Here is a 23,011-nt window from a genome sequence, read left to right as displayed (position 1 = left end):
ATTAAAAACACTTTTTGTAAATTGGATTAAGTATTCCAACTCCAAACTTGCCAACAATAAGGTAACTATTAATCTTTGAGGCGTTATATTTAATATTTCCACTCCAAACTTCACCACATCTGGTGAGTGGGGGCTAGATTTCCTATTCTGACTTCAAACAGAGCCACATTTGATAAAATGTTGGACTTTGGGGTACTAGATTAACTATTCCCACTCCACTAGTGTTGGACGCTAGATTGGCTTGATTTAATATTCTTATTCCCAACTTAACTACATTGTGCAAAGTGTTGGACTTGGGGGGGGAAGGGGTAGATTTACTTTTCCCACTCCAAACTTAACCACATTGTTGAAAGTATTGGAATTTGGGGCTAGAGTAATATTTACTATTCCTACTACAAACTTAACCTCATTTAGAAAGTGACATTTTGGAGGAAGTGAATCCATGTTTACCCTTAACACTAAAAGCAAACCCACTTTTGTGACACCTAAACAGTGTACACGTGTGAAACAGATTACATAACCCCCCAAAAATAAAATTTACATTATAACAAATACATAAAAAAAATCAAAAAAAATCAATGAGTATTGAAATTAGAAAGGAAAAGCACACCTCTAACAATTGAAATATTATAAATATTAAAAACTAAAATTAATTTTTCTTTATAAAGGTCAAAAAACGTAACAAATCACAATAAACACAAAATTGACACTTTTCAAAACTCTTGGCCTTATTACGATCTTGGGCAGACACCATGGCGTTATGAGTTGTACATGAACTTCGTGCTGTGTTCTTCTTATGTATCACTTTATGCACAGGCTAGCATAAACATAATGAAATTGTGATTGTACATTTTTGAATATTGGCAAAGCCCTTTAGCCAGAACCAAGAAAATATATTTATATTGATTGAAAAAATGCCTGCTTGGATAAACAGCAGGACATCTAAATAAGTTGGCTGGATTCCCTTTCTTTCTTGAAATGTTACCACGTCCCATCTGGCCACACTAGGACGTAACCCCTATTTAACCAACTTTTTACAAGGGGCATTTTCAATCTGACCTTACAATTTAAGAGGGTTTTAAATTACATTATTTATTTGAGACAAAACATGCTTGAAGCAGCGCCCGCCACAAGGTTAAAATTGCATGCTTTGCATATGCTTGCACAAAGCGGCAGGCACCGCAGGGTGCCTGCCGCTTTGTGCATGCATATGCAGGGGGCTATCATAGGTACCCTCCATGTGCACCCCCCACCCCCCAACACCCTGGGTGCCCGCAACGGGTCCCCAGAAGCAAAGGTCCACATGCTTTTCCACGGCGGAAAATCCGCCGCAGAAAAGCATGTTTCCTCACCCTTCGTAATTTGACTGGCGGTGTCTTGCCACCAAATTGCGGACAACATCCCGCGGATCAGTGGTGGACGGACTTGCCGTCCGCCGCTGATCCCACCGCCATCCTAATGTGGCTGGTGGTGTTTTGGAGGTCCGCAGCGGTGAATCTGCATCCTCCGGGCCGGCGGTGGCTTCCACCAGCCCTGAGGATGCAGATTCACCGCCATCCTAATTGACCCCCTAGTTGGGTGAAAAAGAGAGCTCTTTCAATCTATGTCTCACTGAAGGCGATGGTAGTGGCAGCTCCTCTGTTAAGGCGGAGGAGCAGCGCCCCACTGCTTTGCAACAGTTCAAAGAAAGGAAAAATAAAATGATAATAAATCATTGTCATTATCCTTTTATTTTTTCCTGCTGTGGGACTTTTGAGGGCAAGGTGGGGCTTGGCTGTCGTCACAGCCACCAGGGGAAAGAGTGCTGTATGAACTTAAGTGTGCATAAATGTTTGGCCAGCCGTCTTTGGCTATCCAAACAGTAATGCACACTTTGCATGTTCTCCACCCAGGCTAAATTAGACCCCATCTGAGTGCCGAACCATTGCAAGGTTGTAATTAGCTATGGGGAGCCTGGGTACTTCCTGGGTGCTCTGTTCCTGTTCCAGGAGAGACAACGGTGGAGAGACGTGGCAAGACCCGGCGAGGAGGTAAGTTAATTTTCTTTTATTTATCTTCAGCCGCTAATGGGTGATGGTGAGTACAGGTGTCAATGACAAACATCTAACACATTCAACTAATATAATGGACGCTTCTGAGTGTTGTTTTTGCATGGCAGTTACTTAATGCAAAATATTTTTGAGCGCCCATTCGCCTAAGCTCATTCTGAAATAATTAAGTTGTGGTTTAAAAACACGATTTTTGATCAGTAGTTTGACAAAACAGACAATGAGAATGATCTATTCGTTAATTATTGAACTAAAGATGTTACATGTTAAATTACAGTTGTAATCTTCTGCCACAGTGTGTTCCGTCAGCAGTCACATGGAAGGAATTGTGTGCTTCCTCACATATGATCGTATGCAAATTTTGGGCTGTAAACACTGTGGACCCTATGTAGGAGACCCCAATGTTTCTGAAGCATGTATGCACATAACAATCTGTCAAGAGGGAATAATGATTGAACTCGCAAAAACTGTTTACAGTGAAGATGCTGTAGGAAGGTGGATACCTGACTATGGTTGCCCCCAACTTTTTGCCTAGTGTTTAGCTGGTTTTCGACTTAGTTGACCTGCGATCCTGCTATTCAGGACCCCAGGCTATCTGCTCTCTCTGTAAAATGGACTCCATGTACTCTAGGTACATCTACAATTGGGAATTTGTTCACTTTGTCAGCCCCTGTAGAAGTGTACCATAGGTACTCAGGGCATAGGTGTAACCAAGGCCTACCAGGGGCTGCAGCATGTATTATGCCACCCCTGGCTGGCCACTCAAATAGACACAACTGGCTGATCACTCAGCTGGGGCAAGATCGTGTAACCACCCCTTGCTTAGGTGTAGTATTCCTATCCCTACTTACCTATGGACACATAGTAACCTAAAAGTCACTCCTATGGCAGGCGTTAACATTCCTGGAGGCAGAGTGCTTGGTTATGTGTGAGATGGTGCTCTAGCATGAGCTGAGCCTGTCTGTCGCTTTCGGAACCATGTCGTAATAGCTGTTATATGATATTGCCATACCGTATACTTTTAAGTGCATTATAATCCTCGCGGTTGAATGCTAACTTTGGTTTGGCTTTATCCAAACATGTTGTGTAAGGTGTCATACGCTTTGGAATACTACCCCCTTGCCAATTCTGGTGATGGGGGTAGCATTCCACCCTTCTAGAGGGAGAAGACATGTTGAAACTACTGCACCTGGTTAAAGTTAACCAGAGCCCCAGCATCACAAAATGGATGCTGCTACGGCAGGGATTCCTTCCAGTCACGGAGGTTTGGACAATAGGTTTCCAGTTTGGGGAGGTGCGAGGGCCATCCCAGACAGGAGGATGTGTATTGGGACAGGGAGGGCTGAATAGAAACAGACACTGCCTGGAGCACACTAGGTGCTCCATGCATACCCCAGTTCAAACCAGTTGCTGGGGCACTCCAGCCCCAGCTCTGGCATGAAACTGGACAAAGGAAAGGGGGTGTAACCACCCTCCTTCCTGGTCCCACCAATAGGAGGGACCTAGTGAGTAAACCAGCCCCCTTTAGTTGTATAAAGGTAGGAGCTGACCCAGGAGACTTTAGATTAATCCTGGAATCGACTTGAGATGAAACTCTGGACCCTTCGACATTCACCTGAGCTGAAGACTGAAGAATCTCCCTTGTGGCCAAGGAGTGACCAACCTGGGCAACCAGGCACCATCCAGCAACTCAACAGCTTGCTCTGTCCCCGTTCCCCCGGAAGCCGAACACAGAGCCCGACAAGACCTCAACTCCCAGACCCCTCTAACCACACTGCAAGACTCCAGCACAGCTGAGCCCCGTGGAAGTCATCAGAACCCGTGGAACCAGGCAACTTGGAAAGTCTTCAACTTGCTAACAGCACAGCTCCTGAGGCATCCTCGAAGCTGTGCACTGGGGACTGAGACACCCCAACACTGAGCTCCACCTGCAACGAAGACCAGCCTTCCACACTCCACGAGATCTGCGTGGGGCCCTACTGCTTGTATTCTGCTCAACGCATTGTCCGGTTGCTGGCCCTTTGGCTAGTAGCCCTGTGGCGAGGATCCTCTTGAAAATCCATTGCTGGTCTGGTTCTCCAGACTGGCCCTTGCTTCCCTGTAAAGGTGAAGCACCTCAGACCCTCCTGGTCTGCATCAGAAGCCTTTTGTGTACCCTGCATGGGTTGCCTTTGCTTAGGCTTGTTGGCTTTGATCTTGAAGTCGACTGCTCCATCTGCGAGAACCTTTGTGGGACAGCTCCTCTCGAGCATGTGGTCATCCGCTACGCCTCCTGGTCTGCGTGGCTGCAACAGCAAGCTTCACAACAGCACCTGATTGCTCCTCGACGACGTCTGGTTCCTTCCTGGTTCCACCCGGTCACTGGCTAGTGCCCTAGACTCTGTCCCCTCTGCTTTCAGGTCTTCTTCAACTCCGATCCACCCTTGGATCCACCCTGACATCTTCCTCCTGGTCGCCTGCAGCATCTTCTTCTGAGGCTCCATAGGAATCAACGAGAAAACCCGACACACTTTGAGGTCACCCGAGTACTTCGGTGCTCCTGTAGGGATTGACTATCCTAGTGTCCAGTTTTGTTATTTGTATCTTCCTAGTTAGACCTGAAGTGTCCTAAATTTCCATTTACTTACCTTTTAAGTTCCTATTGACTTTCTATTGACTCTCTCGTGAGTGTACTGATACTGCACGCGCCGCCTGTGGGCCTCCTACTCCTAACCTAAGGGTCAGATAGTGCAGCCCCAGCGATTCCCTAGTCCCTAGGCCTTCTCCTTTCCCAAGTCGTGGTTCTTATACCACTTACTTAGTATATGGTTTTACGCGCCCCTAGGGCCTAACTGTAAATTGTGCTATTTTAAGTATTTCTGAGAGTAACTTGTTATGTGCTTTTGCCTCTGACCTCCTAGAGAGTACAGAGGAGTGTGTTAGTAAATAAATACATATATATTTTATATATATCCTGTGTGGTGTCCTTTCATTTGGTATTCAAGGGGTTACATATGGTAAAACAGCTGGCTTTACACACCCTCAAGAGTCTTTTAGGTTTAAAGTATTTTATTCGACATAACATGTTGAGACAAGACATATCTTTAAGGAGCAATACGATAGGGTGGGGACAACCCACAAAGCTCAAGTGCACCCTCAGCCATGATATCTTAACGGGTTACACCCCCACAGAAATATACATCATGTTCTGTCACAGCATGAAATGACTTTCCCTGCACAACCCCACCCCGAACCCCAACTACCCAACTCCCTTCCCCCAACCTCCCTTCCCCTCCATCCCCACCCCCCGTCCAGTGCACAGTCCCTAACCAGAAAGAAAATACATCAAGCTATGCCTCACTTGGAGAGAAAGTCCAGTAACAAATCATTGGGCAGGCTCCACCGGGCTTGGAAGCCGCAGAAGGCGGAGGTACCTAGGGCAGGTGAGTTCTCTAAATTCCGTGAGCAATAGGGAATGAAATGGCTGCCAGAGCTCCCTGAATTGTTCCACATCTCCCGCCACCGTGAGGGACATTCTCTCCATCCCCAACACATGCCACAGCCTATGGAGCCAACCTGTGGTGGAGGGTATCGTAGCAGTGTGCAAATGTATTAGAATGTTTTGGACTGCAGAGCCTAGAGCTATCGCTATCTGTCTGCCCCTACGGGATCTAAGGGGGTACATCAATCCGTTTGGCAGCCCCAACAAGGTGTAAGCAGGGAAGCGCGGTAATTCAATGTTAAAGTGTGTATCAATATTATCCAACACTTCCTTCCAGTAAGGCTCCAGCAACGGGCAGTCCCATAGAATGTGCGTGAGTGTCCCCCGGTGCCCGCACCCCCTCCAACATGTGTCCTCCTTGCTATGATCAAATTCGTGGACTCATTCAGGTGTGTAATACCAGTAGGTGGAGACCTTGGTCAGAGTGTCAGTGAGCCCCATGTGGTATGCCGAGTGCCGTGCCCTATAAGATATGTGCTCCCATTCCCTAGGGCTCAGTGTCCTCCCCAATTCCCTTTCCCAGCGCTCCCTCCCTGGGTGATAACTGTGTGTTGCAGGTGGTTGCAAAAGCTTGTAGAGATCTGTGATCAATTTGGCATCCGAGGCGCGCGATAAGAGCCACTTTTCGTAAGGAAGAAAAAGCCTATCGGCTGACTCCCTCACTTGCGGCTGGAGGGCCCAGTGGCGAGCCTGCATATAGCCGTGTCGGTCGCTCTCCGGTAGTGAAAACTCCTGACGGAGTTGGGAGAAGGGGACAACCCCTTCAGGGCCATACAAGTGGCACAGGGCTCGACACCTCCAATGCGTGAACGCCCCTCTCTCCAGTCCTGGTGTGAAATCTGGGTTGTCTACTAGCGGCGTGAGCGGGGACGGGAACGTGGTGAGACCGTGTGGAAGGTTAGTAGCGTCCCATACCCGTAGGGGGACCCTCGTAATAAAGGAGGCGTAGAGGTTTTTGGGCCTATGGGGATGACGCAAGAAAGGAATCTCCTGCAAAGGTCTCCCCGCCACCGCTTGGTCCTGGAAGAGCCAATGTTTATCGGACTCCCATCTACTCCATTCCACTAGGTAACGGAGCTGCGCAGCCTGGAAGTATTTGCGGAAATCTGGTATCCCCAAGCCGCCCGCTTCGGGGGCCAGCAGCGAGAGGGCTCTGCGCATTCTAGGCTTCTTACCCTGCCAAACAAAGCGTGAAACATCTGCTTGTAGTTGCGGTATCCACCCAACCGGCGGTTGGAGCGGCAAGGCCCGGAAAAGATAAAGTACTTGTGGCAAAACCGTCATTTTGATAGCAGCTATCCTGCCCAGCCAAGAGAGTGTCCCGCGATTCCATCGCCCTAATTCCTCCCTAATTTTTGCTCCCAGGGCTTGATAATTGGCCGACACCATGGCCGACAAAGTGGGAGCGATCTGAATCCCCAGGTAAGGTACTGCACCGAAGACAAAAGCATGGGAAACCTGTGTTGCAGATAGGCTCTGGTAGCCGGCTTGAGGGAGATGTCCAAAGCCACCGACTTCCCCATATTCATTTTAAACCCCGCTACCGTGCCGAAGGAGTCCAATTTCTCTATACATGCCGGAAGGGCTGTCCGGGGTTCATCAATGGACAGGATGACATCATCTGCGTAGAGGCTGATAGCGTGCGTGAAACCCCCCATCCGGATTCCGGTCACCGCAGGATTATCACACACCCGTTGAGCGAACGGCTCCATATAAAGAGCAAAGAGTAAGGGCGAGAGCGGGCAGCCCTGCCGGGTACCGCGTTCAATGTCAAAGGTCGCAGACGTAAACCCGTTAACGCGGACTACAGCAGACGGTTGCTTGTAACAGTTAAGAATCATGATTCGGAACTTATCCCCTATCCCCGCTTTCATTAAAACGCGTTCCAGAAAGGGCCAGTGGACTCGGTCAAAATTCTTCTCGGCGTCCACCGCCAGCATCATTCGTTCTCCCGGAATCCGGGAAGCCTTCTCCAAAAGGTGGACAATCCGTTTCGTATTGTCCACTGTCTGTCTGTCTCCCGGGGACAAAACCGGCCTGGTAAGGGTCGATGAGACCGGGCAAGTGAAGAGCTAGGCGCGCGGCTAAAATCCCAGTGTACAGCTTCAAATCAATATTTAAAAGAGAAATCGGTCGGTAGGACCTACAGTGTTTCTGATCCTTCCCAGGCTTAGGGATAACCGTAACCGAGGCCCGAAGTAGATCAGGTGTAATAGCTCCGGGATCAGCAAAGGAATTGAAGAGATGCGTGAGCACGGGGGCTAGAGATGTGCAGAAAGTTTTATAATAGAGGGCCGTGAAGCCATCCGGACCGGGCGCCTTGCCATGTTTAAGTCTGGCAATAGCAGAGATCACCTCCTCTATCCGGACATCTCTATCCAAATACTCCGCCTGCAAAGGATCCGGGGACGGCAACGTAACCGAATCCAAATAGGCGGTCATAGCTACCTCGTCCGGGGGCTCTCCAGTGTAGAGGCCCTTGTAAGAATCGCGGAAAACGGCCGCGATCCGAGCGTCCTCTGTCTCCACGTTCCCTGCCTGATCAGAAATTTCCTTAACTAGCTGGTTCTGACGTGTCACCCTGAGCTTGTGTGCCAGCAATTTACCACAGCGGTCTCCTCCAGTATAAAAGGTGTGACGCAGCCGGAGTGCCGCATACTCCGCCCGATCGAGATCCAAGGCTGCCAGAAGCTTCCTCGCTTCCTTAAGCTGCCTCCAAATCCGGGGAGCCCCAGTCCTACGATGTATCTGCTCAAGTTCTCTAACCCGACCCGTGAGGTCATCTCTCTTGGCCTGCCGGTCTCTGTTGTCAGCGGCGGAAATTGCCAAGAATTCACCGCGAATCACCGCCTTTAGCGCCGCCCATTGCGTGGCCCGGCTAGTGTCGGCATTGTCATTATGGGATTGATAGTCCCGGATCGCCTCCTCAATACGGACCACCACTTCCTGCCTATGTAACAGCGTGTCACGTAGACGCCATGTTCTGGGCCGAGAAACGGCCGGCGGCAAACACAACGTAGCCTCTACTGGGGTGTGGTCCGAGAGGGAGATCACTCCTATCTCTGACCCCGTGGTTAGCGCCTGCACCGGGGAGGTAACCAAAAGATGGTCCAATCTCGTGTACGTCTTGTGCGCATGGGAATAGTACGAGTAGTCCCTGTCCGTGGGGTGCATGTATCTCCACAGATCAAAGAGGTCAACCTCCTCCAGCTGAGCCTTACGGTCCGCGGAGAATTCCCCTACCTGCGGGGAGCGTTGCGCCGATCTATCCATTGCAGAGTTAAAGACCATGTTGAAGTCACCACCGAGTATAATATGATGGTCCTGGGAGGAAGTGATATCCTCGATCGCGGTCTGCAAGAAACGGTCCTGCCTTTCATTAGGGCTATATAGGGACCCAATCGTAAACAGGAGGCCCCCTATCTTGAACCGATATGCAAGGAGCCTGCCCTTTTGTTCGGTGAACTTGTGGAGGACCTCTCCCCTAAAGTGTCTGGCTACTAGTATCGCCACCCCAGCCGTTTTAGTAGTACAAGAGGAGAAGAACTGTGAAGGGAACTTGTGAGAACGGAGTCTGTGCATGTCTTGCGATAGGAGGTGCGTCTCCTGGAGAAGACAAATGTCTGCCCGTGTATTCTCCAGAAGTGAGAGCACAGCCCGTCTCTTGACTTGGTTATTCAGCCCCCGGACATTCAGAGTCACTACCTTGCAAGTGTCAGGAGGCATGCAAAGGGGTGTAGCAGGAAGCAATGGGACCCCATAGTACCAGGGCAACAAGGGCACAAATGCTGCCGTGTGATAGAGGTGACACAATAGGGAACAGAGCACTATCATGTGCGGGCAGGAGTGATCGATCAAGACTAGAGGCCCAGTCAATGTCCGGATAGCCATAGGCCACAACAAGCACTGGACAGCCCACACCGCCCCCCCCTTCTCTCCAGCAAATCAGGTAGAAAGTCAAGCCTGTAATTGCGGCAATCCAGTCTAAGCAAACAAAGAAGCATATGCATTGTCATAATAACAAGGAACCCCATTGTGCACTGGACGACCCTCCCCCACCCCCGCCAACACCCGGATCCCTCCCCCTTGCCTGTCCCCCCTTCCAAAGCCCCCAAGAACTGTTTCCCCCCCTTCCAACTTCCAAACTGACCCCAGTCCCCACCCGCAACTGGGACTGTCCCAACAACCTCGACCCCACCCCCCGATCCCCCAACAACCCATGAGAAACCATTGTCCAAGTCCGGTCCGTAGCGGACAAGCCTGTGGAAAGTCAAAAAAGTGGACGTCCAGCCACTACGCACTACCCCGTCCCCCCGCCCCCCCGAACCCCCAAACCTGCGTTACAGTCATGGCGATGTCAATCTCCCCCCGGAGTTCATTCAAGCTGTCAGTGCAACTTCATTTGTCGCTGCATCGGTGGCTACAGCCCGTGGCGCATCATCCAGGTCCGCAGCTGCAGTAGGCAAACTTGGTCTCGTTGAGGGGGGCGAGGACCGCCGGCCAGGGACCGTCCGCCAGCCATCCCTGGTGATACGGCGCTGGCTAGGTGTGAATGTTCCGTCGTCCGTAGCAGTGATACCCAGCACCCCACATGTATCCTGAAGGGAACGCAGCTGATGTAGAGTCCCGTTACACCGGAAAATAAGGCGGAAAGGGTGCCCCCAGGAGTATTGAGTGCCATGCTCCCGAAGAAAATCCGTCGCAATTTTAAAGGCCTTGCGTTTCTGCAGGGTGGATGCTGCAAGATCCTGGTAGAGTGCCACACGGTGACCCCTAAAGTCCATGGACGATCTCTTCCGTGCCTCGCGGAGAATTCGTTCTTTCAGGGGATAGTCCGGCAGGAAGGCCAAGATGTCTAGGGGGGGCGCCGAGGCCCGGCGCTGTAGGCCCACTCTGTGCACCCTATCGATACGGATAGGGAAATCAGCCGATTCTCCCAGAACCTCTCTGAATAGGTCCCGCAGATATGCAGCCACATCCTCCCCCTCTTCTCGGGACGGAACTCCCCGGACTCGGATGTTGTTCCTCCGGGAACGGTTTTCAAGGTCCTCGGTATGTGACTGAAGATCAAGATTCTGGTCCCGGAGCCTTATAACCTCTTGCTGCAACTGCGTAATCTCCTCGTCCCTGGCATGGCCAACGCCCTCCACCGTTGCCACTCTCTCTCCCAGGCCATCCACCTCTCGTCGTATCTCCCGGACCTCACCTGCCACTTCCTGCTTGAGGGTTTGGAAGTCGTCCCGCAATGTACCGAAGAGGGACTCAAGGAAGGATCTCGTGACCGGGGGCTCCCCTCCACTCGCTCCCTGGGAGCCGCCCGGAAGACTCGGAGATGGCTGCCCCCTATCCTGTCTCGCGGCGTTCCTGCCCAACATGTCCGGCAGGGTGCGATCCCCCTTCTTGGACCCTTTGTTGTTCGCCATTGAGTCTACTAGGGCGCCTTCCAGAACGTTCGGCGGGCCCTCGACAAAGCCGCTAGTCGATTCTCCGGCCAGGCCGCTATTGCTACGCACCCCCACTACCAATAGCCACAGGAGTCTCTGTCCACATCGCCAGCAGGTCTCGTCCGACGAGCAGTGGAGCGGCCCATGATCCGTTCAACCCGGGGACCGGCGTCCCACCCGAGTCTCCAGGCCCGACCAGCCTGGTCCTGTTCCCTCGTCCACCACCGCCGACACCACCGGCAAAACAAAGTCTGTACCGGACAGTTCACACAAAACGCCCTTTTTTCCCGCCTCTCAAAGGCGATGAATCGGCGTCGGTCGAGGGGTCGCCTCCGGGGGGGATACAGGTATCCAATCTCCGCTAAAAACCTCCACAAGTGCGCCTCCAGGGCTCCCGGAGAGATAGGCCGCAGTCTCGGTGCCACGTGCGGGATCTTCCTGGGCCGTAGTAGCAAGTCTCTCGACCCCCTTCTCGGTACCTGCGGATCCGGGAACGCAGTCCCGTACCCAGGGGGTCCTTCCGACGGGTTATCGGGCGAGCGCAGCGCCTCGCGACTCCTGGTGCCTTCGCCGTCCGGGGGTATAGGCCAAAGCCACGGCCTCGCGCAATGCCCAGCCATGCGGCTCCCTCCTTCGATGCCCCGCCTCCGGTTACCAAGCCGCTCAGCTCCTCGGGGTTTTCCGCAGGGTAGGGTGCTGTGGTGAAGGACGGGGTCAGACGAGAAGCAACGGCGGCTCCTCTGCAGTCACCAAGGCAGACGGTCTCCCAAACCAGGCCTCGGCTCCACTTCCGCCCGGGCCAAAGGCCCTCTTCGGTCCCGGCAAGGGCTCCGGGACCGTTCAACCCCCAATTCCGGCGATTTCCGCCCTCACAACTTCCACTCCGACATCCAGCGCCTATATCTCGTTAAATGCAGGGTCCCGGGGGGGAGACCAGTGCAAAATTAGTAGGTTAAGGGCTCAGGTCCGGCGGAGCTCACAGCGAGTGCGACCGCTCAGCCCGCCATCTTGGCCACGCCCCCTCAAGAGTCTTTTAGCCTAAGACTGTTCTGTCCACGCAACCTCTAAGATAGCTGGTCTATAAGTTTGACTTTACAACCATCACCATAAGGGTTATTTGGACTGGTGCAAGGTGTTCACTAGAATAGTGAACATCTTATACCAGGCCAACTTCTCACATTGGTGTGCAGCGGTTGGGATTAGAGCTTGCTGTTGTTTTACCACTTGTAATCTTGAGATATCATTTGAAAGATCACATAGGTACCTGTAGGTACATATAAAAACAAGTCTTAGTATACTTAAGTTCTACTGAACTTAGCTGTTGTAGAGCCTGGGCCTAGCACACCCTGACTACAACTCCTAGAAAGGTTCTGTAGGAAAACAAATAGTGTAGGTAGGTGCAACACCCCATCTCACTGGAAACCATGTCTCAGACAGGGAACCCGAGTGGTCCTCTGCCTGCAGAGGTAGATCCCTTGAGGACTGCCTCGAGATATGAAGCCTTAGCCTTCCAAGAATTGACAATCGTGTACTTCTACAAGGCTAAAACAGGGTTCAAACCCTACCCTCAGATTCCGGATTGAGCTCTTAGTAGAGTATGATGCTCAACAGCCACCTAAGACAGGTGATTCGGGTAGTGCAGATGAAGTCCTTCCCTCCTCAGAGGATAATGCTGATACTGTGGTACCAGAGGAAGAAGAAGAGGAGATAGAGGGGGAAGGTTTTGATCTAGAAGCAAACAGCCAGGTCCCAGTCAGAAGACTTAGCCAGGCTAACCTAAGCATACATGGGAGTCAGTATGGACAGCCCCTATACAGACCCCCAAGTGGGCTTAACCAGAGGCAGAGAAGGGGAAGATCCCACTCCAGGGAATCTTTCCTGTCTCAGGCTTCAAATGGCTCTCATGGCCCTACTCCGAGAGGAATGACCTCCCCTCAGAGGAGAGAACATGAGGCAAAAATTTGAGAGGCTGCTCTAAGGATTGAGAGGCAAGAACTAGAAGTTGCCTTGGCCAAAGAGAAGCTTGCTCATGCTAGAGAGCACAGAGAAAGTGGGTTAGAACCCACTGGTGGCAGCAATATCCCTAAGGATAAAGAAAGGTCCTATGATACTAGAAACCTAAGCAAGATTGTGCCCCTCTACGAAGAAGGGGATGACGTACGCAAGTGGATAACTTCTTTGGAGAGGGCCTGCAAAGTGCAGCAGGTACCCCAAAGTCAGTGGGCAGCAATCTTATGACTCTCCTTTTCAGAAAAAAGTAGAGACAAGCTCCTCACAGTTAGTGATGGGGATGCTAGCAACTACTCTGTCCTGAAGAGTGCTCTGATTGATGGGTTTGGCCTAACCACTGAACAATATAGGTTGTTATTCAGAGACTTGACCAGGCTAGAATCCGACCCAGAGAACTCTTTAACATCGGTAAAAACAAACTTCCTCTGACCCTCTGAAATTATTAGCCACTGTAAAAAGATGCAAAGAAATCACCAGCTTCTTTTCAAATAAAGTCAACACACTCGAATTATCCTTCTCTTCCCCCCTCTCTCACTCCAATACCCCCTCGGCCAATTCCCCCCCCTGAACATTCCTTCTTCACTGTTATCCTCCTCTCCCACCTATCACGATCCCTCTCAACACCTCCCTACTCCCCGCCAACCTGACTCCACTCACATTGACCATCATGCCAAAAACAATGCCTCCTGGAGTGAATTATGTATGTTTTTAGAAAACACTATCATCAACATCATTTCTAAACTCAAACCATCCTCTCATACCAAGGATCCTCTTCCCTCCCATTTGGTTCAAGAACTCAAATTCATCATCGCTCCTGCTTCCCTTCAGTTAGGCCAAATCTCTCCCATTCTCAAAAACACCTCCGCTGAGCTTAATGACCTTAACAATCTACGACCTATCTCAAACCTTCCTTTCCTCTCTAAAGCCCTCGAAAAATGTGTCCTGTCTCAATTAGATAACCATTTTGTCTCCTTCAATCTCCTCAACGCTTTTCAATCTGGTTTTAGAAAGGGATGCAGTACTGAAACTGCTATGCTCAATATCACAGATGACATTCATCGCTCATTAGACAAGGGTGAATCCTCACTACTTATCCTCCTCTACCTCTCAGCTGCATTTGATACTGTCCACCATCCCACCCTCCTTAATACTCTCAAAGATCGCTTTGGTTTTAAGGGCACTGTACTCAAATGGTTTTCCTCTTTCCTGCAAAATCGTTCCAAACAAATTAAGCTCAGTCACTGCCTCTCCAAACCTCAAGCGGTCTCTCAAGGGTCTATCCTTTCCCCAACCTTATTCAATTTATTCATGGAGCCACTCACCCTCATTCTCAAACATGCTAAAATCAGTCACAACCTATATGCTGACGACACCCAACTCTATTACAGGATCAAATCCCACAATGACATTCTTCACCTCAATGATACCCTGAATAAAGTCCAATCCTGGTTCTACCTTAATCATCTCAAATTGAACCCTAAAAAAACTGAAATCATCCTTATCACTCCTAAAAACAACTCCCTTCCTATCCAACTCTGGATCACTGACATCAAAGCACTTAACTGCTCCCTCTCCTTCTCCAATTCTGTCAAATCCCTAGGCATCAGCGTCGATCTTAATCTGAATTTTACCCTCCACATTAAAAATGCAGCTAAAGGTGCTCTCTTCACCCTTCACCACCTCAAAAAAATTAAACCTTTTATTCCAGATGATGACTTCAAAACCGTTGTCCAATCGCTTGTCCTCTCCAGAATTGACTACGGTAACGCCACACTCGCCGGCACCCCTAAAGTCCATCTTGCACCGACCAAATCGGTCCTCAACCTAGCTGCAAGACTTATTTCGGACTGTAAAAGATTTGACCACATTTCTCCTGTCCTCAAAACTCTCAATTGGCTCCCAATAGAAGGAAGATCTACTTACAAGATTGCATGCATCACTCACAAAGCTCTTCACCAAAATACCCCCTCTTACCTTTCGGACAAACTACAAAGAGCAGGATGCTCCAGATCCCTTAGGAGCACTAACTCCCTTGTCATTATCCCTCCTAGACTTAAATGTAAAAAGACACAAACTCGTGCATTCTCTGGTAATGCTCCAACGATTTGGAACTCCTTCCCCAAAGATCTTCGCTTCAACCCCTCCTACCCTCTCTTCAAAAAAAGACTCAAAATTCTTCTTCTCAACAAATACTGGGGTAATTAATTTCACTGAATTTGACTCTGATCACTCTTTTCCTCTAGTTCTCTCCTCTCCTCTACCCACCCCCACTCCCTCTTTTCTTTCTCTCCCTTTCCCTCTCTACACCCTCTTCTATCGCCCAAAACCTCAATATCCCTCGCCCCCTCATCTTATCTCTCTGCCCCTGGCCACCATCGCGCATTTGATTACTATTTCTTACCCTATGTTAGCAAACTGCACAATGTTAATTCTGTCGTAATATGCTTACCTGCCTTGTAAAGGGCTCTGATACTCTTGGGTCCAGTAGCGCTATATAAAACCTTTTAAATAAATAAATAAATAAAAAGTACATGACTATACAGGATTGTATAATTTGATTATGAGGGAGCAGATCCTTAGTAATTGACAAAACCAGCTTCTACACCAGCACCTGGTGGACTCTGATCTGACCTCTCCACAAGAATTGGGTAAGAAGGCAGACAAATGGGTCAGAACAAGGATTAGGCCTAAAAATCAGGGAGGTGACCAGAAGAAAGATTCTACCAAGCCTCAAGAGAAAGGTGGGGATAAATCTAAAGACAAGACTTCCCCAAGGCCCCAAAATTCCAATGGTGGGGGTGGGTCCCAAAACACTTCCTCTAACCCTAAGAAACCTTATTGCCATGCCTGTAAAAAGCCTGGCCACTGGAAGGCTGGCAGCAGTTGCCCCAAGGCCAGCAATAAGGAGAATTTCCCTCCAAGTAATACTCCAACACATCCTGTTACTACTAGTAGTAATCCCCCAGGTGGTGGGAGTGCCCCCAAGAATTTGGCTGGGTTTACTTGGGGAACTCGGGTGGACTCTGGCCTAACCAGGTCCCCTACCACAGCTACTCTTGTCTGTGAAAATGGCATGGGGTTTGCCAACTTCACTGCTTGTCCCAACACTTTGGGAAAGTACAGACAGGAGCCCCACATCAATGGCCAGAAAGTTGAAGCCTACAGAGATACAGGGGCTAGCATCACTATGGTGACTGACAGTCTAGTTCCCTCAGGACAACTTTTACCTGGGTTCACCTATCAGGTGACCAACATTGATTGAATTCAGAAAGATCATCACATGGCAGTATTAAATCTCAGCTGGGGAGGTGTCACTGGCCCCAAGAGAGTGGCAGTGTCTACAAACTTGCCTGTTGATTGTCTACTGGAGAATGATCTAGAGATCTCAGCCTGGGCTGAGGTAGAACAGGAAACCCATTCCAAAATGGTAGGCCTTCCCCAAAGGGTTAGTGGGGCTGTGATAGTCACGGCCCCTGCTCAAGCAGATTTCCTCCCTGAAAAGGTTGGAAGGGCTGTGATGGCCACAGCCCAGGCTCAGGCAGACTTCCCTGAACAGGTTGGCAGGGCTGTGATGGTCACAGCCCACACCCAAACAGAGTTCCTTCCTGAAAAGGTTGGTAGGACTGTGATGGTCACAGCCCAAACTCAGACAGATTTTAGTGTTGTGAAGCCTGAAACTATGGATTATTCCACTCAGACAGAGAGCATGGGGGGAGGGGTGGGGAGAAAAGTCTCCCTCCTACCAGACATTAGGTGAGAGTCAGCCTCCTCAGGGAACTGACCCTATCCCTTGTGAAGGAACTTCCCCAGAGGTAGTCAGGCCTAGCCTGGCAGAGCCCATGATTTCAGTGGACCCTTCCAAGGTGGGACCTAGTCTGGAGCAGGTAACCGGCCCCTCTCTACCCTGCCTCAGTCAGCCCAGGGCTGTAGAGGTCAGGAAGGCCAGTTGACCCCAAAAGGCCCCCTGTCCACAGGAACACCCCCATCAGCAGATTAGGGGCACCAAAGCTAGAAACCCTAGCCAGGTGAAAATTCCAAGAACTCCTGAGGGATCTCCTTTACACCTAGTTAGGAATCTCCCCCAGACGGACTCTGTTGGGCACTGCCAAACCTGGTACCTAGGGGCCCCAAACCTGACCTGTCCCTCCAGTGAACCAACTGAAGAGACCCAGCTTCCAGCTGTAGGTAGCCAGAGGTTGACCCTGAGAGCACAGTGCAACTCAGTCATGGAAAGAAAGGCATGTATGGTGGATAGTGATTGGAAGAAGCAGAGCCCAACATTAGTGGAGCCTCACTTCAATACTCCATTCCCACACCAGCCTTTTACTTTGCCAAAACACACCACAGGTAGAGATTCCTTATGGTGGAGACCCTCTGATACCCTTAGGGTGAGGGATTGCTTAGTGGACCATGAGCCAGGGGGTAACCATGCCAGTGCAGGTACTTCCTTCTATGACCACTTAGGTAATATAGGCTTACCTGGTCAAGGATAGCCTTATCTACTTTTGTTTGGGGGGGGGGGGGGAAGGTTGTGTAGGAAGGTGGATACCTGACTATGGTTGCCCCCAGCTTTTTGCCTAGCGTTTAGCTGGTTTTTGACTTAGTTGGCCTGGGATCCTGCTATTCAGGACCCCAGGCTATCTGCTCTCTCTGTAAAATGGACTCCATGTACTCTTGGCACATCCACAATTGGGAATTGGTTCACCTTGTCAGCCCCTGTAGAAGTGTACCATAGGTACTCAGGGCATAGGTGTAACCAAGGCCTACCAGGGGCTGCAGCATGTATTATGCCACCCCTGGCTGGCCACTCAAATAGACACAACTGGCTGATCACTCAGCTGGGGCAAGGTCGTGTAGCCACCCCTTGCTTAGGTGTAGTATTCCTATACCTACTTACCTATAGACCTATAAGCCACTCCTATGGAGTGCTTGGTTATGTGTTAGATGGTGCTCTAGAATGAGCTGAGCCTGTCTGCAGCTTTCAGAACCATGTCCTTATAGCAGTTCTATGATTTTACCATACCATATACTGCAATGTAATCCTCGCGGTTGAATGCTAACTTTGGTTTGGCTTTATCCAAACATGTTGTGTAAGGTGTCATACGCTTTGGAATACTATCCCTCGCCAATCCTGGCTACGGGTGTAGCATTCCACCCTTCTGGATGGAGAAGATATGTTGAAACTACTGTACCCGGTTAAAGTTAACCAGAGCCCCAGCATCACCAAATGGATGCTGCTGCCACAGACACAAGTCTGACCTCCTGCGGCTGGGAGTCCTTCCAGCCACGGAGGTTTGGACAATAGGTTTCCTGCTTGGGGAGGTGCGAGCACCACCCCAGACAGGAGGATGTGTATTGGGACCGGGAGGGCTGAATAGAAACAGACACTGCCTGGAGCACACTAGGTGCTCCATGCATGGCCCAGTTCAAACCAGTTGCTGGGGCACTCTAGCCCAAGCTCTGGCGCGAAACTGGACAAAGGAAAGGGGGTGTAACCACCCCCCTTCCTGGTTCCACCCATAGGAGGGACCTAGTGAGTAAACCAGCCCCCTTTAGTTGTATAAAGGTAGGAGCTGACCCAGGAGACTTTAGATTAATCCTGGAATCGACTTGAGATGAAACTCCGGACCCTTCGATATTCACCTGAGCTGAAGTCTGAAGAATCTCCCTTGTGGCCAAGGAGTGACCACCCTGGGCAACCAGGCACCATCCAGCAACTCAACGGCTTCTTCAACTCCGATCCACCCTTGGATCCACCCGGACATCTTCCTCCTGGTCGCCTGCAGCATCTTCTTCCGAGGCTCCATAGGAATCAACGAAAAAACCCGACACACTTTGACACCTATGCACCCGCAGTCCGTGGGTGAGGTAATGCGAGTACTTCGGTGCTCCTGTAGGGATTGACTATCCTAGTGTCCAGTTTTGTTAGTTGTATCTTCCTAGTTAGACCGAAAGTGTCATAAATCTCCATTTACTTACCTTTTAAGTTTCTATTGACTTTCTATTGACTCTCGCGTGAGTGTACTGACACTGCACGCGCCGCCTTTGGGCCTCCTACTCCTAATCTAAGGGTCAGATAGTGCAGCCCCAGCGATTCCCTAGGTCCTAGGCCTTCTCCTTTCCCAAGTCGTGGTTCTTATACCACTTACTTAGTATATGGTTTTACGCTCCCCTATGGCCTAACTGTAAATTGTGCTATTTAAAGTATTTCTGAGAGTAACTTGTTATGCGCTTTTGCCTTTGACCTCATAAAGAGTTCAGAGGAGTGTGTAGGTAAATAAATACATATATATTTTATATATATCCTGTGTGGTGTCCTTTCATTTGGTATTCAAGGGGTTACATATTGTAAAACAGCTGGCTTTACACGCCCTTAAGAGTCTTTTAGCCTAAGACTGTTCTGTCCATGCTCCCTCTAGGATAGCTGGTCTATAAGGTTGACTTCACAACCATCACCTTAAGGGTTGTTTGGACTGGTGCAAGGTGTTCACTAGAATAGTGGACATCATATACCAGGCCAACTTCTCACAGATGCCTGCCGTCATTCTAACTTGCCTTATAGTAATGCTTTTCGTCTTGCCCAAAAATGATATCCCTCTTTCAGGACTGTCAGAAATACACTATTGATTCAAGACAAGTGAACTGATACAATTTGTGAATTGTTATCAGTTCTGGTTGATTGGGTAACATATGATGACCTATTGATGACACAAAAAGCACTTTCATTCATAAGCCAGGCCTATTAGCACAGCCAATGCTTGGTAAACCTGCCGACCATGTATCTCTATCACCTTTGGTTCTCAAGATATCTAAGACTCAAACTACCAGCAATCTCTAAGTTTAAACTGAGAGTCACAGTAGATTTCCCTGTCCTTTAAATCCTTATTGTAAACAATGAACATTGAAATTCGGCCAGAGTGCAACGCCCATCGGCCAGCCGGAAACTGTCCAATCCTTTCAGGACGGCGTTTCCGCCCTAGCGATTATGATGTTAGATTTCGACAGCCTTTCCATGTTGGCCATTCCGACATGTAAAGGCTGTCAGAAAGTGACTTTAGAGGCCCCTACCAGGGCCCCCATCCCTCCATGGCCTAGGGATGTGGCAGTGCGGGGCACCTATGGTGCCACCTGAAAATCCTCGCACCGTGTGGCCTGCCATACGGTGCACGAATTTACACAAACTCCCATTTCTCAATGGGAGCTTGTGCTGCAGGCGGTTTCCATACGCCGCATAAACTCCCATAGATGAATAAAAGTTTCTCTAAAAGTAATCGTATTAAAGTGTGCGGAACTGCCGACATATAGTCGGTCTGTTCTCACACAGAAATGGTGTTGGTCGGAGGCAACTTCTACCCACATCGTAATATGGGCCTACACGTTTAGTTTAATTTTGGCAGTGATCCCGATCCTCTAGTGATCATGAACAGCATAGTATGAAATAAGTATTTTTGTGGGAGGGCCGGGATCTTCTGTGTTAATAAAATAATTAACAGGACAACATTTCATCAAGCAGTGGGTGATTGCCAAGACTATCTATTGCCTATAACATGTAACCATATATATATATATGTAACCATATATATATATATAGCATATAACATATAAGCATATTGCCTATAACATGTAACCATATATATATATGTAACCATATTTATATATATAGCATATAACCATGTATTGCAACTACAGTTCCTTTGTAATTTGTTGCTGATTTATTTGTTTGAGCTATTTTGCTTTTATCAGGTGTACTGTACAAAGAGATATATATATAAAAAGCTAATGAAGTTTTGTTGTCTTATACAAGAATGACAGCCCCGGCTTGAACAATACATCTTTACTGGGATAACAGTCAATAGTGCAGGTCAGGTTGGCATAGACATGTATTGGGAGCTTTATAGACATAGTGGTATTTAGAAAGCATAGGTAATTAATAACTTCTACCTTTGCAGTTTAAATGCTTCAATGTGTCCATATTCCATGAACAAGTAAAACTATAGTAAGTAGATCTTGATGTTTCCAAGAAAGGAAATACACCTCTCCTGCTTGAGAAAACCATAGGCAGATGCGTTTTTAAGAGGTTGAACTAAGAAACGTGAAACTTGCAAGATATTAGAGCGGTACAAACAAGAGAGGTGGAACTTGCAATCTGACCAATGCTAGGCAGGAGTAGTTCATCCTGCCCTCGTACTTGTACATTTGTTTAGTTATGTAAAAACAGGACTACGAGTACAAAAATGCAAAGTACAAACACAACCTGGATGTACTAGCCATGAGTAGCATAATGTAATTTGCAAGCTATGGAAGAGCCCTAAAATAACTTAAGTTCAATCATTAGTTCCCTCTCCGGCCTCTAACTCTCTTACTTGCGTTAGGTGGTCTGTAGTGCTGCGCTGCCAGTGAGAGGACCCATGTTGTTCTAGAACAGCTCAAGTGATGTTTTAATGGCCTCATTTATGAGAAGTGTTTCATCGCTGCATGAAAGAAGCGATGCAACACTTTTCAATGCGCCCTCCTTGCAACATGATGGATGCGTCATATTTACTGTGCGAGACACCGAGTTGCAAGGAATGAGAGATACGTCAGTATTACTGATGTATCTGTTGGCGCAAAAGTGGCACATTGCTTTGGTGTGTCTGAAAATAGACACTAATCCAGCAATATGTCCTTTCACATGGGTCAAGCTCCATGTGAAAGGGCCTGCATCACCCTTACGCCTGCCATGAGGCATTGACATCATAGAAGTGGCGCAGTGAAATATTATAGATTCCACTGCACCACTCCTACGACCCTTTCTTGCGGGGGAACACCCACCCTCCTTACATTATACCTGATGCAGGTATAATGTAGCACAGTGGTTCACAAAGTGACGCATCTGCCTACAAGCGTAACTTCTTAAATATGGCGCAACATGGAGCTTTTTGTACCCCGCCGCTGTGTCACAAAGAGTGACACAACGGTGGCGCAAAAGTGACGCAAGGGCTCATAAATAGGCCCAATAATTGTACAATTGAACCAGTTTTGAAAGACTAAAAATGTCAAAGCACTAACAGAAGACACCAGGAAGGAATAGGAGAGAAAATTCAATGGTTGCAGAAGTCAAAGGCCAAAAGAGAGCCCACTCTGCCAACAGAACTTGGGAGATGGGCAACAGTTCCAAACAGTTCGAGAGAATCTGCTTATTTTTTCCCTTTGATAAAGAGGCTCTGTAACCAATGTCACAACCAACAACGATGGTAATGCAGCTACACTCCTCAATAGAGGATCGCCTTCGCCAGTAAATACTGCAGGACACAGGCAATCTCGAAAGAATCATCAGAGAAGATTTCAAATTTGGTTAAGAGCAGTTTTCAGTGAGCCAGTACTGACAGATTAGGGGATTCCTAGGGAGCTGAAAGCAGTCTAAAACAGAGGAGACAAGCAAAGAGAAAATAGTGTGGATGAGTCAGCAACTGCCACATTTGAGAAGGAGGAAGGAACACTCTTCAAATGAATGTTCTGGGTAGTGGGACTGTAAACTCTAAGGGGGCCATTAGGATGACGGGCGGACTTTGTTCGCTCGTCATCCTGTCGTGTGTAGGGACCGCCCGCCATAAGGGCGGGGTCCCATTGGGGGTATTAGGATGCGCCCGCCACAGTGGCGGGCGCATCCTGTATCTTTAGCAGCACAACCCGCCACAATGCTAAAGATAAATGTTGTGCATTACAAAGCACAACGTGACAGGCACCACGCAGTGCCTCCCACGTTGTACTTTGCAATGCTGGGGAGTACCATTAGTACCCCCTATGTGCACCCCCCACGAGCCCCCCAGAGTCCCTGGGGGCCCGCAATGGGCCCCCACAGGGTGTCTCCGCATGCCTTTCTGTGGCAGCATTGCCGCCACGGAAAGGCATTGGAAAATGTCCATGCTAATATGGCTGGCTGTGTCTGATAGACACCGTCCCCATATTAAACCTTTTCCGCCCCGGCCGCAAGGTGACCGGGGCGGAAAAGCGGCGGATGGTCTTTCCGTCCAGCGCGGTCCCCCGCG

At 49.2% G+C, this 23,011-nt stretch overlaps 1 protein-coding gene across 1 annotated transcript in view; it reads right to left on the bottom strand.

Moving 5' to 3' along the window:
- The window catches only part of LOC147718719 (ras-responsive element-binding protein 1-like), a 48,778-nt gene extending 39,958 nt beyond the window's left edge, over window positions 1–8,820 (bottom strand). Inside the window, 1 exon segment of the mRNA XM_086967230.1 lies at window positions 7,677–8,820. Within this exon segment, the coding sequence (XP_086823356.1) occupies window positions 7,677–8,820 (1,144 nt within the window).
- Between the last annotated feature and the right edge of the window lie 14,191 nt (window positions 8,821–23,011).

This window comes from Lissotriton vulgaris, chromosome 4_1, assembly GCF_964263255.1.
Source record: "Lissotriton vulgaris chromosome 4_1, aLisVul1.2, whole genome shotgun sequence".
In the NCBI taxonomy this organism is placed as follows: Eukaryota; Metazoa; Chordata; class Amphibia; order Caudata; family Salamandridae; genus Lissotriton; species Lissotriton vulgaris.
Note: the sequence above shows the minus strand (reverse complement) of the source record. Positions and strands in the feature narration are given on the sequence as shown.